This window comes from Rhinoraja longicauda, chromosome 3 (genome assembly GCF_053455715.1).
Source record: "Rhinoraja longicauda isolate Sanriku21f chromosome 3, sRhiLon1.1, whole genome shotgun sequence".
In the NCBI taxonomy this organism is placed as follows: Eukaryota; Metazoa; Chordata; class Chondrichthyes; order Rajiformes; family Arhynchobatidae; genus Rhinoraja; species Rhinoraja longicauda.
In genome coordinates this window covers 15,953,666-15,966,705 of record NC_135955.1, presented here as the reverse complement: position 1 = coordinate 15,966,705, position 13,040 = coordinate 15,953,666, and the positions used below count along the sequence as shown (strand labels likewise).

The following is a 13,040-nucleotide window of genomic DNA, read 5'->3' as shown; positions in this document are numbered from 1 at the left end:
GCCTCCACGACCACCCGCAGCAGTGCGTTCCAGGCCTTCTTCACTCTCTGTGTCAAAAACCATGCTCCACACGTCTCCTTTACACTTTGCCCCTTTCACCTTAAAGCTATGCCCTGTAACCTTTAACATTTCCACCCACGGAAAAAGGTTCTGAGTCTACCACATCAAAGCCTCTCATAATTATATGCAAATTTAAAATACGTAGATGATAAATATACACCGATCAGCCAAAACATTATGACCACTGACAGGCGAAGTGAATAACATTGATTATCTTGTTACAATGGCACCTGTCAAGGGGTGGGATATATTAGGCAGCAAGTGAACAGTCAGTTCTTGAAGTTGATGTATTGGATGCAGGAGAAATGGGCAGGAGTAAACGGCAAGGCTTGTGGGGCGCTCCCGGTCAGCAGTGGTGAGTACCTACCGACAGTGGTCTGAGGAGGGACAAACCACAAACCGGCGACAGGGTGTTGGGCACCCAAGGCTCATCAATGCGCGAGGGCAACGAAGGCTATCCCATCTGGTCCGAACCGACAGAAGGCCTACTGTGGCACAAGTCACAGAAAAGTTTAATGGTGGTCACGGGAGGAATGTGTCACAATACACAGTGCATCCTACCCTGCTGCGTATGGGGCTGTACACGGAAGACCAACAGCATATTAGGCAGGTGGTCATAATGTTTTGGCTGATCGGTGTAGAGCCATGCCCATATTCCTCTAAACATATCCTACCGATGTACCTGTCCAAATGTCTCTTAAATGTTATAAAGGTACCTACCTCCTCCGGTAGCTTGTTCCATTGTCTAAATGTTTCTTAAACGTTGCGATAGTACCTACCTTAACTACCTCCTCTGGCAGTTTGTTCCATTCACCCACTAACCTTTGTGTAAAAAAGTTACCTCTCAGGTTCCTATTAAATCTTCCCTCCCACCCTCACCTTAAACCCATGTCCTCGGTTAACTGTCCTATATTCTGTTTGTTTATTGATTTGTCAGTGCAAATCTTTATTCTGTGTCTCATATCTTTTGGTAGAGAACTGTGAATTCAGCGAGGATGGACTTCCAATATCCCAGTTAGGGGCAGTGAGGGGTGAGTTGGGTTCGGGAGGGGGGAGTTCTGGCACAGAACTAGCACAGAGAAGATGGGCTGAAAAACCTCCTACCCCAAGTGCACACAGGGCGGCACAGTGGCGCGGCTGGTATAGCTGCTGCCTCACAGCGCCAGAGACCCGCGTGCGATCCTGACTTTGGGTGCTGTCTGTGTGGAGTTTGCATGTTCTCCCTGCGACCGGTTGCTCCAGGTTCCCACCACATCCCAAAGACGTGCGGGTTCCCAGGTTGATTGGGCCTTTGTAAAATTGCTCCATAGTGGGTAAACTCAAAACATTGACACCATGTTTGGCACAGACGTTGTGGGCCGAAGGGCCCGTTTCCATGCTGTATCTCTAAACTAAACTAAACTAAACACTAAACATTGGCACCATGTTTGGCACAGACGTTGTTGACTGACGGGCCTGTTGGCATGTTGTTTCTCTAAACATTGGCATTATGTTCATCTCTGACGTTGTTGGCTGAAGGGCCGGCTTCCATGTTGTGCCTCTAAACATTGGCATCATGCTCAGCACAGATGTTGTTGGCCAAAGAGAATGTTTCCATGTTGTGCCTGTAAACATTGGCACCACTTTGGGCATGGACGTTGTGGGCCGAAGGGCCAGTCCCTGTGCCACGCCATTGCCATGTAGCGTCAGGGCGCCCGGTTGGTAACGGGACTTCTCTCCCTCTCCCCAGAACCTGAAGCGAGTGGCGGAGACGTGGATGGACGAGTACGCCGAGTTTATCTACCACCGGAGGCCCGAGTATCGGCACCTCTCCACCGGCGACATCACCGCGCAGAAGGTCCTGCGGAAGCATCTCAAGTGCAAGGACTTCAAGTGGTTCATGGCGGAGGTGGCCTGGGACCTGCCAAAGTACTACCCGCCTGTGGAACCCTCACCAGCCGCTTGGGGAGAAGTGAGTAGGAGTTGGCAGATTGGCCCGTTGCCACACAGCCACCATTTCATGGCTTTTCGTTGCATTCAGAAGTAAAATATGGGCATCGTTGGCAAGGCCGGTACTGTTTACCTCTTGTAGAAACAAGGAACCTCAAATGCTGGTAGATACACAAAAGGACACAAAGTGCTGGCGTAACTCAGCGGGTCAGGAAATATCTCTGGAGAACATGGATAGGTGAGGTTTCAGGTCTGGACCCTTCTTCAGACTGACTTCCTAGTAATCTAACCCTTCCTAGTTATTCCCTTCCAAAAACTGGTAGCACAGCGGCACAGCTAGCAGGGGTTCGATGCTGAGTACGGGTGCTGTCTGTACGGAGTTTGTACGTTCTCCCTGTGACCGCATGGGTTTTCTCAGGGTGCTCCGGTTTCCTCCCACACTCCAAAGACGTACAGGTTTAAAGGCTAATTGGCTTCTGTAAATTGTAAATTTTCCCTAGTGTGTGTAGGATAGTGCTAGAGTAAGGGGTGATCGCTGGGTGGCGTGGACCTGTTGGGCCGAAGGGCCTGTTTCCGGGCTGAATCTCTAAAGTCTAATGGAAAAGTTTAAAGACGTGCAGGTTTGTAGGTTAATTGGCTTCTGTAAATTGTAGATTCTTCCTAGTGTGTGTACAATAGAACTAGTGTATAAGGTCATAAGTGATAGGAGTAGAATTAGGCCATTCGTCCCATCAAGTCTACTCTGCCATTCAATCATGGCTGATCTATCTCTCCCTCCTAATCCCATTCTCCTGCCTTCTCCCCATAACCTCTGACACCCGTACTAATCTAGAAGGTGCACAGGGTGACGGCGGTCTCGGTGGGCCAAGGAGCCTGATTCCATGCTGTATCTAAAGTCTAAAGATGCACAGCAACACATTATTGATGTGACAGGTTTGATTTTACGTTCGAGCCTTTGAAACGTTGCTTGGACTCGCAGACGTTCTGACTGAGAGGTTGGAGCCCGGCTAGTGAATCAAGATTGACACTGATCAGGGTGAATCAAATAACAGAAGGTCAGTGGAAACTCTCTGGTGGTTTGAGGTTTATTTATCTCGGTAAGTACACTGATGTCAGCAAGCTGTGCGATAAGGCAAAGTCGAGAGCAAAATGGTCTGCCAGTCAATAATTGGTGAGCTAGAGACCAAATTATGTTTCCACCGTGCTATTAAAATAGGAAGCAACTGATGTTGACAGCTCGCTTCAAAGGTGTATGGCCACTGCAGTAGTTGAGAATGGACTTTGTTTCCCAAATTCCTGTTTTGTAAAATGACTACCCCCCTTAACGTCACAACTCTTCTCTTGCCTCCTGGGCCAGCATGGTAGAGTCGGTGCCTTGCAGTACCAAAGATCCCAGCTCCATCCTGACTACGGGTGCTATCTGTACAGAGTTGATAAAGGGAACTCAAGGTAAAGGAACCATTTGGAGGTAGCGACCACAACATGATACGTTTTAATCTGCAATTTGAGAGGGAGAAGGTAAAATCGGATGTGTCGATATTGCACCTGAGCAAAAGGGGCTACAGAGGCATGAGGGAGGAGCTGGCCAAAAGTTGGCTGGAAAGGGGCCCTAACACGCGGTGACAGTGGAACAGCAATGGCAGGAATTTCTGGGAATAATCTGGAAGATGCAGGATCTTTTCATTCCAAAGGAGAAGATAAATTCTCGGGGGAGAAAGAGGCAACCGTGGCTGACAAGGGAAGTCAAGGACAGTATATAAAACTAAAAGAGAAGGCGTATTACATAGCAAAGGTTAGTGGTGAAGCCAGAGGAATGGGAAGCTTTTCGAAGAACAACAGAAGGTAACTAAAAAGGCAATACGAGGAGAAAATATGAAATATTAAGATAAACTAGCTAATAATATAAAAGAGGGTAGCAAGCGTTTCTTCAGTTCTATAAAGAGTAAGAAAGAGGCAAGAGTGGAAGTTGGGTCGCTGGAGAATGATGCAGGAGAAGTGATAATGGGGAATAAAGAAATGGCAGAGGAGTTGAATAACTTTTTTGCATCAGTCACCACAGTGGAAGACACCAACAACGTGCTTGAAATTCGAGAGAGTCAGGGGTTGGAAGTTAGTGGAGTGGCTATTACTAGGGAGAGGGCGCCCGGGAAGCTGAAAGGGCTGAAGGTAGATGAGTCACCTGGACTAGATGGACTCTACCCTAGGGTTCTGAAAGAGGTGGCTTTGGAGATTGTGGAGGCATTGACAGTGTTATTTCAATACTCACCAGTGTCAGGAGTGGTCCCAGATGATTGGAAAATTGCCAATGTTACCCCGCTGCACAAGCAGGGAGCAAGGCAGAATAGTTGTACAGGGCATTGGTGAGACCGCACCTGGAGTATTGCGTACAGTTTTGGTCTCCTAATCTGAGGAAAGACATTCCTGCCATAGAGGGAGTACAGAGAAGGTTCACCAGATTGATTCCTGGGATGGCAGGACTTTCATATGAAGAAAGACTGGATAGCCTCGGCTTGTACTCGCTGGAATTTAGAAGATTGAGGGGGGATCTTATAGAAGCGTACAAAATTCTTAAGGGGTTGGACAGGCTAGATGCAGGAAGATTGTTCCCGATGTTGGGGAAGTCCAGAACAAGGGGTCACAGTTTAAGGATAAGGGGGAAGTCTTTTAGGACCGAGATGAGAACGTTTTTTTTCACACAGAGAGTGGTGAATCTGTGGAATTCTCTGCCACAGAAGGTAGTTGAGGCCAGTTCATTGGCTATATTTAAGAGGGAGTTAGATGTGGCCCTTGTGGCTAAAGGGATCAGTGGGTATGGAGAGAAGGCAAGTACAGGTTACTGAGTTGGATGATCAGCCATGATCATATTGAATGGCGGTGCAGGCTCGAAGGGCCGAATGGCCTACTCCTGCACCTATTTTCTATGTTTCTAGTGGGAACTACAGGCCGGTTAGTCTGACTTCAGTGGTTGGTAAGATTTTAGAGTCCATTATAAAGGATGAGGTTACGGGGTACTTAGAAGTTCACGATAAAATAGGCCAAAGTCAGCATGGCTTTGTGAAGGGGAGGTCTTGCTTGACAAATTTGTTGGAATTCTTTGAAGAAGTAAATAGCAGGACAGATAAAGGAGAGTCAGTAGAGGTTTACTTAGATTTTCAGAAAGCCTTTGATAAGGTGCCACACGTGAGGCAGCTTAGGAAGATGAGAGCCCACGGTATCAAAGGGCAGATACTAGCATGGATGGCAGGGTGGCTGGATGGCAGGAGACTAAGAGTGGCAATAAAGGGGGCTTTTTCTGGTTGGCTGCCAGTGACTAGTGGAGTTCCCCAAGGGTCGGAGCTGGGGCCGCTACTCTTCACGTTGTATATTAATGATTTGGACGAGGGGATTGAAGGCTTTGTGGCCAAGTTTGTGGATGATATGAAAATAGGTGGAAAGGCAGGTAGTGTAGAGAAAACAGGAACTCTGCAGAAGGACTTGGACAGGTTGGGAGAGTGGGCAGAGAAGTGGCAGATGGAATATAGTGTAGCAAAGTGTGGAATCATGCATTTTGGTAGTAGGAATAAAGGCGTAGACTATTTTCTAAATGAGGAGAGAATCCAGAAATCGGACGTGCAAAGGGACTTGGGAGTGCTGGTGCTGGTGAGGGGGGGGGGGGGTCTCATTGAAACGTACATAATCGTGAAAGGCTTGGATAGAGTGGATGTGCAGTGGATGTTTCCACTAGTGGGAGAGTCTAGGACTAGAGAAAAGGAAAAGACTGCGTTAAAAAAAAAGACATTGGTGCAAAACATACTTAGGAAAACAAGTCCAGGTAGTGCAAGAAGTGGTCATGGCATTTCGCTGTCGAGGTGGGATTAGAGTTGTAGATTTGGGTGAAGCAGGACCTGTGCAGTTAAGGACCTGAATTGTCTTGCACCAAGCTCACTGTTCACTTTTCCCCAACTCTCTCCCACCCTTAAGGACTCAAAGTGCTGGAGTAACTCAGCAGGTCAGGCAGCATCTCTGGAGAACATGGATAGGTGATGTTTCGGGACGCAACTGAAGGGGGGCGGTTTAGTGGGAAAAATAGGTGTGCACCTAGGTGGGGCTGTAAGATGCCAACCAAGATGCAACTTCCACACTGGTCCCAGCTGCCCGCATTCGGCCCATATCACCTCTTGGATTGTAAGGGCATCAAAGGTTACGGGGAGAAGGTAGGAAAATAGGGTTGTGAGGGGAAAATAGATCAGCCATGATCGAATGATGAAGCAGACTCAATGGGCCAAATGGCCTCATTCTGCTCCTCTGTCGTATGGTCTTACAGTCTAAGCCTTTCGTATCCATGTACCTGTGTAAATGTCTTTTAAATGTTTCAATATTAATATTGAACGGTCAGACCAGCCTGCGGGCCCAAGCAGTTTACCCCTGCTTTTACTATGTCCTTACGTTGACATGCACAACAAGATACTGGTGCTAAACACAAAAAGCTGGAGTAACTCAGCGGACAGGCAGCATATCTGGAGAGAAGGAATGGGTGACGTTTCGGGTCGAGACCCTTCTTCAGACTGGTTAGGGAGTCATCTCTGCTTTAGTCAAGGTATGTGTAGGAAGGAACTGTAGGTCTCGACCCGAAACGTTACCCATTCCTTCTATCCAGAGATGCTGCCTGTCCCACTGAGTTACTCCAGCGTTTTGTGTCTGTCTGCTTCAGTCAACCTTACCTATAATGCCACTGAACTATCTGCAGATGGTGATTGCTATGTAGTCAGTCTCTTGTTGGACTGTGCTGCCCCCTGCAGCACTTCAGCTGCACTACAAGGGGTAATGCTGTCCGTAACAATGCCTGGTCCCTCTGCTGGTGGACCTTTCCTTTAGACTTCAGACTTTAGAGACACGTGTGGAAATAGATGCTTCGGGCCACCGAAGCCACGCCGACCAGCGAGCACCCTGTTGCACTCGCACTATCTTACAAATTAGAGTCAATTTACAATTGAGAACTGATTGAGAATGATCAGCCATGATCACATTGAATGGTGGTGCTGGCTCGAAGGGCCGAATGGCCTCCTCCTGCACCTATTGTCTATTGTTTACAATTTACTACGTTTTGCTACGTTACAGCCTTATTTTGCTATGTTACAGCCTTATTTTAAAATGGATTAAATTCTTTTTTTTTATCATCAATCTACACACAATACCCCGTAATAAAAAAGTGAAAACAGGTGTTTAGAATTTTTTGCAAAGTAATTAAAAAGAAATAACTGAAATATCACATTTACATAAGTATTCAGACTCTTTACTCAGTACTTTGTTAAGGCACCTTTGGCAGTGATTACAGCCTCAAGTCTTCTTGGGTACGACGCTACAAGCTTGGCACACCTGTATTTGGGTAATTTCTCCCATTCTTCTCTGCAGATCCTCCCAAGTTCTGTCAGGTTGGATGGGGAGAGTCGATGCACAGCTATTTTCAGGTCCCTCCAGAGATGTTCGATGGGGTTCAAGTCTGGGCTCTGGCTGGGCCACTCAAGGACATTCACAGACTTGTCATGAAGCCACTCCTGCTGAGTCTTGGCTGTGTGCTTAGGGTCATTGTCCTGTTGGAAGGTGAACCTCCGTCCCAGTCTGAGGTCCAGAACGCTCTGGAGCAGGTTTTCATCAAGGATCTCTCTGTACTTTGCTCTATTCGTCTTTCCCTCGATCCTGACTAGTCTCCCAGTTCCGGCCGCTGAAAAACATCTCCACAACATGATGCTGCCACCACCATGTTTCACCGTAGGCATGGTATTAGCCAGGTGATGAACGGTGCCGCTTGGCATTCAGGCCAAAGAGTTCAATCTTGATTTCATCAGACCAGAGAATCTTGTTTCTCATGGTCTGAGAGTCCGAGGTGCCTTTTGGCAAACTCCAAGCGGGCTGTCATGTGCTTTTTACTGAGGAGTGGCTTCTGTCTGGCCACTCTACCATAAAGGCCTGATTGGTGGAATGCTGCAGATATAGTTGTCCTTCTGAAAGGTTCTCCCATCTTCACAGAGGAACCCTGGAGCTCTGTCAGAGTGACCATCGGGTTCTTGGTCACCTCCCTGACCAAGGCCCTTCTCCCCCGATTGCTCAGTTTGGCGGGGCGGCCAGCTCTATGAAGAGTCCTGGTGGTTCCAAAGTTCTTCCATTTAAGAATGACGGAGGCCACTGTGCTCTTCGGGACCTGCAATGCTGCTGAAATTGTTTTATACTTTTCCCCAGATCCGTGTCTCGATACAATCATGTCTCGGAGGTTTACGGACAATTCCTTCGTTTTCATGCCTTGGTTTTTGCTCTGACATGCACTGACAACTGTGGGACCTTATATAGACAGGTGTGTGCCTTTCCAAATCATGTCCAATCAATTTAGTTTACCACTGGTGGACTCCAATCAAGTTGTAGAAACATCTCACGGATAATCAATGGAAACAGGATGAACCTAAGCTCAATTTTGAGTGTCATAGCAAAGGGTCTGAATACTTATGTAAATGTGATATTTCAGTTATTTATTTTTAATTACTTTGCAAAAATTTCTAAACACCTGTTTTCGCTTTTTTTATTATGGGGTATTGTGTGTGGATTGATGATAACAAAAAAGGATTTAATCCATTTCAAAATAAGGCTGTAACGTAGCAAAATGTGGAGAAAGTGAAGGGGTCTGAATACTTTCTGAATGCACTGGACATGATAAAGGGAATAACGTTTGGTGTAAGATAAAATCCAGTAAAGTTCGATTAAAGATAGTCCGAGGGTTTCCAGTGAGGTAGATGGGAAATCTGGACTACTCTCTAGTTCATGATAGGATGGTTCAGTTGCCCGATAATAGCTGTGAAGAAAGTGTCCCTGAATCTGGAGGTATGCGTTTTCACACTTATCTGTTTCACACTCTAGCCTTACAACACCAGAGAGCCGGGTTCGATCCTGACGATGGGTGCTGTCTGTACGGAGTTTGCACGTTCTCCCTGTGACCGTGTGTGTTTTCTCCAGTTGCTCCGGTTTCCTCCCACATTCCAAAGCGGTGCTGGTTTGTAGGTTAATTGGCTTCTGTAAATTGTCCCTAGTATCTAGGATAGAACTAATGTACGGGTGATTGGTGTCGGCACGGACTCGATGGGTGAAGGGCCTGTTTCCACACTGCATCTCTAAACTAAACTAAACTAAAATTAGCAAATGAGTTTCAATATAGAAGAAAGTAAAGCCTTACATTTTGGCTGTAACCATAATGAGATCAGAAATGATATACATACTTTGTTTTTTGCACTACTCTACCATGATCTAGTTTTACCTAGAATAACTGAACATTTACTGTATGACCGCTGAGTTCCTCCACCACTTTGTGTTGTGATCATGGTTGAAGTGAAAATGGTGCATTGATGAACAAGGGTCAAAGGAAAGGGGGTTTGTGAACATTAATCAGGCCCATGTAGAGCTTAAGCAGCAGAATCGTCTAGTTCGGCAGAATGGCCTGTTTCTGTGCTGTAAAATCTGTGTAAAGTTTCTTTCAGCACAGGAGGAAGGCAATTCAGCCCATCAAGTCTATACTGATGTACAGTCTGAAGAAGGGTCTCGACCCGAAACGTCACCCATTCCTTCTCTCCCAAGATGCTACCTGACCTGCTGAGTTACTCCAGCATTTTGTGAATAGAAACCTTCGATTTGTACCAGCATCTGCAGTTGTCTTCTTATAAGTCTATACTGACTTTGATTAAGGTAGACACAAAATGCTGGAGTAACTCAGAAGGACAGGTAGCATCTCTGGAGAGAAGGAATGGTCTCGACCCAAAACGTCACCCATTCCTTCTCTCCAGAGATGCTGCCTGTCCCGCTGAGTTACTCCAGCATTTTGTGTCTACCTTCAATTTAAACCAGCACCTGCAGTTCTTTCTTACACTGACTTTGATTAATACAGGTGTCAGTGGTTTGAAAGGGTGAGGAGGGAGAGATAGATCAGCCATGATTGAATGGCGGAGAAGACTTGATGTGCCGAATGGCCTAATTCTGCTCCTATCGCCTATGAGCTTATGGAATCACAAGGCAATTTCACCCCTCACTGAATTCTCCATGTAACTCATTTTCCCCACATTCCCTTCAACTTTTCGGAGATTCTACCACTCAACAGCACACCGGGGGAGTTTTCAATGGCCAAATAACCCAAGATAGACACAGAATGCTGGAGTAACTGAGTGGGATAGGCAGCATCTCTGGAGAAAAGGACCCATGTGTCTTTGGGATGTGGGAAGGAAACTGAAGCACCTGGAAAAAAACCCATGTGGATATAGGTATATAGGACACTAGACCAAGTGGGCCCATTGGGCCCAATCCTCTCCTGCATTGATGCAGAACCCTCTCTTCCCCCCCCCCTCCCCTCTCCCCCCATCCCCCCGCCCCCTCCCTTCCCCCCTCTCCCTCCATCCCCCCTCAACCCCCCCTTGTCCTCCCTCCCTCCCACCCCACCCCCCTCTCACCCCTCCTTCCCTAAGAGATAGATTTAAACTTTAAAATGTGAATATCTTAAAAAATATAACACCGATTTCAATTAAACTTCTTCCATTAGCACCAAAGGGACGACGGTGAGTAAGATGGGCTTAAAATTGTCGCGCTATTGTGTACCATTTTGGCTTTAGTTCAGGAACAAACAAACAAACAAACAAACAAGAGTTTTAGTATATAGATGCCATAAGTTCAAAAGTTATAGGAGCAGAATTAGGCCATTCAGACCATCAAGTCTACTCCACCATTCATTCAAGGTTGATCTATCTTTCCCTCTCAACCCCGTTCTCCTACCTTCTCCCCATAACCCCTGACACCCGTACCAATCAAGAATCTGTTCATCTGTGCCTTAAAAGTACCCAATGACTTGGCCTCCACAACTGTCCGTGCCAATGAATGCCACTGATTCACCACTGATGGGTTCAAAAGCAAAGGAATTCTAAGTGTAATGTAGGCAGACGAGAAAGGTTCCTGTTCTAAATGCCCTACCCCTTATTCTTAAACTGTGGCCCCTTGTTCTGGACTCCCCCAACATTGAGAACATGTTTCCTGCCTCTAACGTGTCCAACCCCTTAATAATCTTATACGTTTCAATAAGATCCCCTCTCATCCTTCAAAATACCAGTGTATACAAGCCTAGCCGCTCCAGTCTTTCAACGTATGACAGTCCCGCCATTCCGAGAATTAACCTAGTAAACCTACGCTGCACGCCCTCAATAGCAAGAATAACAAAAAGGAAATAAGAAGACAAAGGGGCGTTGATAAGGAGAGAAGATTGATCTTCGAGAGAATATTGTTTGATAAGGTATTGTTGTACATGGATCTATAGAAACGATTGCCTTGTCAGCTTTCAAAGCAGATCCCTTAAGTGACTTCCATTGTGAAGCTGCAGCCTGCAATTGTTGCCCTTGGTAAACTGGTTTGGTTTAGAGTTCAGAGATACAGCGTGGAAACAGGCCCTTCAGCCCACCATGTCTGCACCGACCATCGGTCACCAGCACTCTGTTTCCATCCTACACACTAGTGACAAGTTACAGAAGACAATTAACCTGCAAAACCTGTACGTCTCTGGAATGTGGGAGGAAACCGGAGCACCCGGAGGTCAGAGGGTGAAGATACAGGCAGCATCCATAGTCAGGATGGAACCCGGGTCTTTGGCCATGTAAGGGAGCAACTTTACCGCTGGGCCACTGTTCTCTGTATACATACTATGTTTATTTTTTTCACACAAATTCCGCAAGAGTGAATTTTTAAAATCCATAGTGCAAATTTTTGGCAGTGAGTTGTAAGGTCAAATTTCTGTTTCCCGAATTGTTGTAACGTGGGTCTACATTGTGCCAATGTATGTCTGTATACATATATAACATCATACTCGTATGTTATCTTATAACATGTTAGATAAAATATATTATTTAGCCCAACAAATCCATGCTGCCAAAGATAGACATCAAATGCTGGAGTAGCTGAGCGGGACAGGCAGCATCTCTAGAGGGAAGGAATCGGTGACCTTTCGGTTCGCGACCCTTCCTCATCCACGCTGCCATTTGTTTATGCTCCACTTGAGCATTCCTTGCCTTTCTTCATCAGAATATATTAGAGTAACCACCTCTTCCTTATTCCCTTGCCAAACCAGTCCTTAAATGCATTTGTGAAGTAGTGCTTGAAAGAGTGGATCAAATTCACTAATAATTTAATTCAAGAGGACATAGGTTTCAGGTGAGGGGGGGAAAGATTTAATAAGAATCTGAGGGGTAACTTGTTCACACAAAGGGTGGTGGGTGTATGGAACAAGCTGCAAGAGGAGGTAGTTGAGGCTGGGACTATCCCAACGTTTAAGAAGCAGTTACACAGGTACGTGGATAGGACAGGTTAGGAGGGGTATGGACCAAACGCAGGCAGGTGGGACTAGTCTAGCTGGGACATGTTGGCCGGTGTGGGCAAGTTGGGCTGAAGGGCCTGTTTCTACACAGTATCACTCGATGACTCTATGACTCTATTAGCATTACTACCTTTTAAGTGTTGTTATTGCTCTGCAAAAGGGCTAGAACAGGAGTGACGGGCAGAATGGCCTAATTCTGCAGTGTATGATTTGTAAATCTTATCAGGCTTAGGAGGACTGTATTCTGTGAAGAAAACAGCAAAATGTCATTAAATGTCAGTGGGGAGCAGAGGTTATGGGGTGTGCTAACTCGATAATCAGCAGCAGTTGCTATCCCTGCTCCCACTAAGTCTAATCAGCACAGCACAGGAACAGGTCCTTCGGCCCACAATGTTTTTGTTTTAGTTTTCCGTTTTAGAGATGCAGCATGGAAACAGTAGCCCATTAACCCACTGAGTCCGTGCCGACCAGCAATCACCCGTACAATACTTCTATCCTACGCACTAGGGACAATTTACAGAAGGCAATTAACCTACAAACCTGTGTGGAAAGGAACCACAGATGCTGGGTTATACCGAAGATGGACACAAAATGCTGGAGTAGCTCAGCAGGTCAGACAGCATCTCTGGAGAAAAAGAATAGTTGATGTTTCAGGTCTGAAGAAGGGATCTGACCCGAAACACCAGAG

General features: G+C 46.3%; 1 protein-coding gene across 2 annotated transcripts in view; it reads left to right on the top strand.

The window, feature by feature from the left end:
* Positions 1-13,040, top strand: part of galntl6 (polypeptide N-acetylgalactosaminyltransferase like 6) — an 801,537-nt gene that overhangs the window by 733,254 nt on the left and 55,243 nt on the right. For both annotated transcript variants that reach the window (XM_078396864.1, XM_078396865.1), the window contains one exon: positions 1,790-2,011. In XM_078396864.1, coding sequence (XP_078252990.1) covers positions 1,790-2,011 — 222 coding nt within the window. The remainder of the gene's footprint in view (positions 1-1,789; positions 2,012-13,040) is intronic.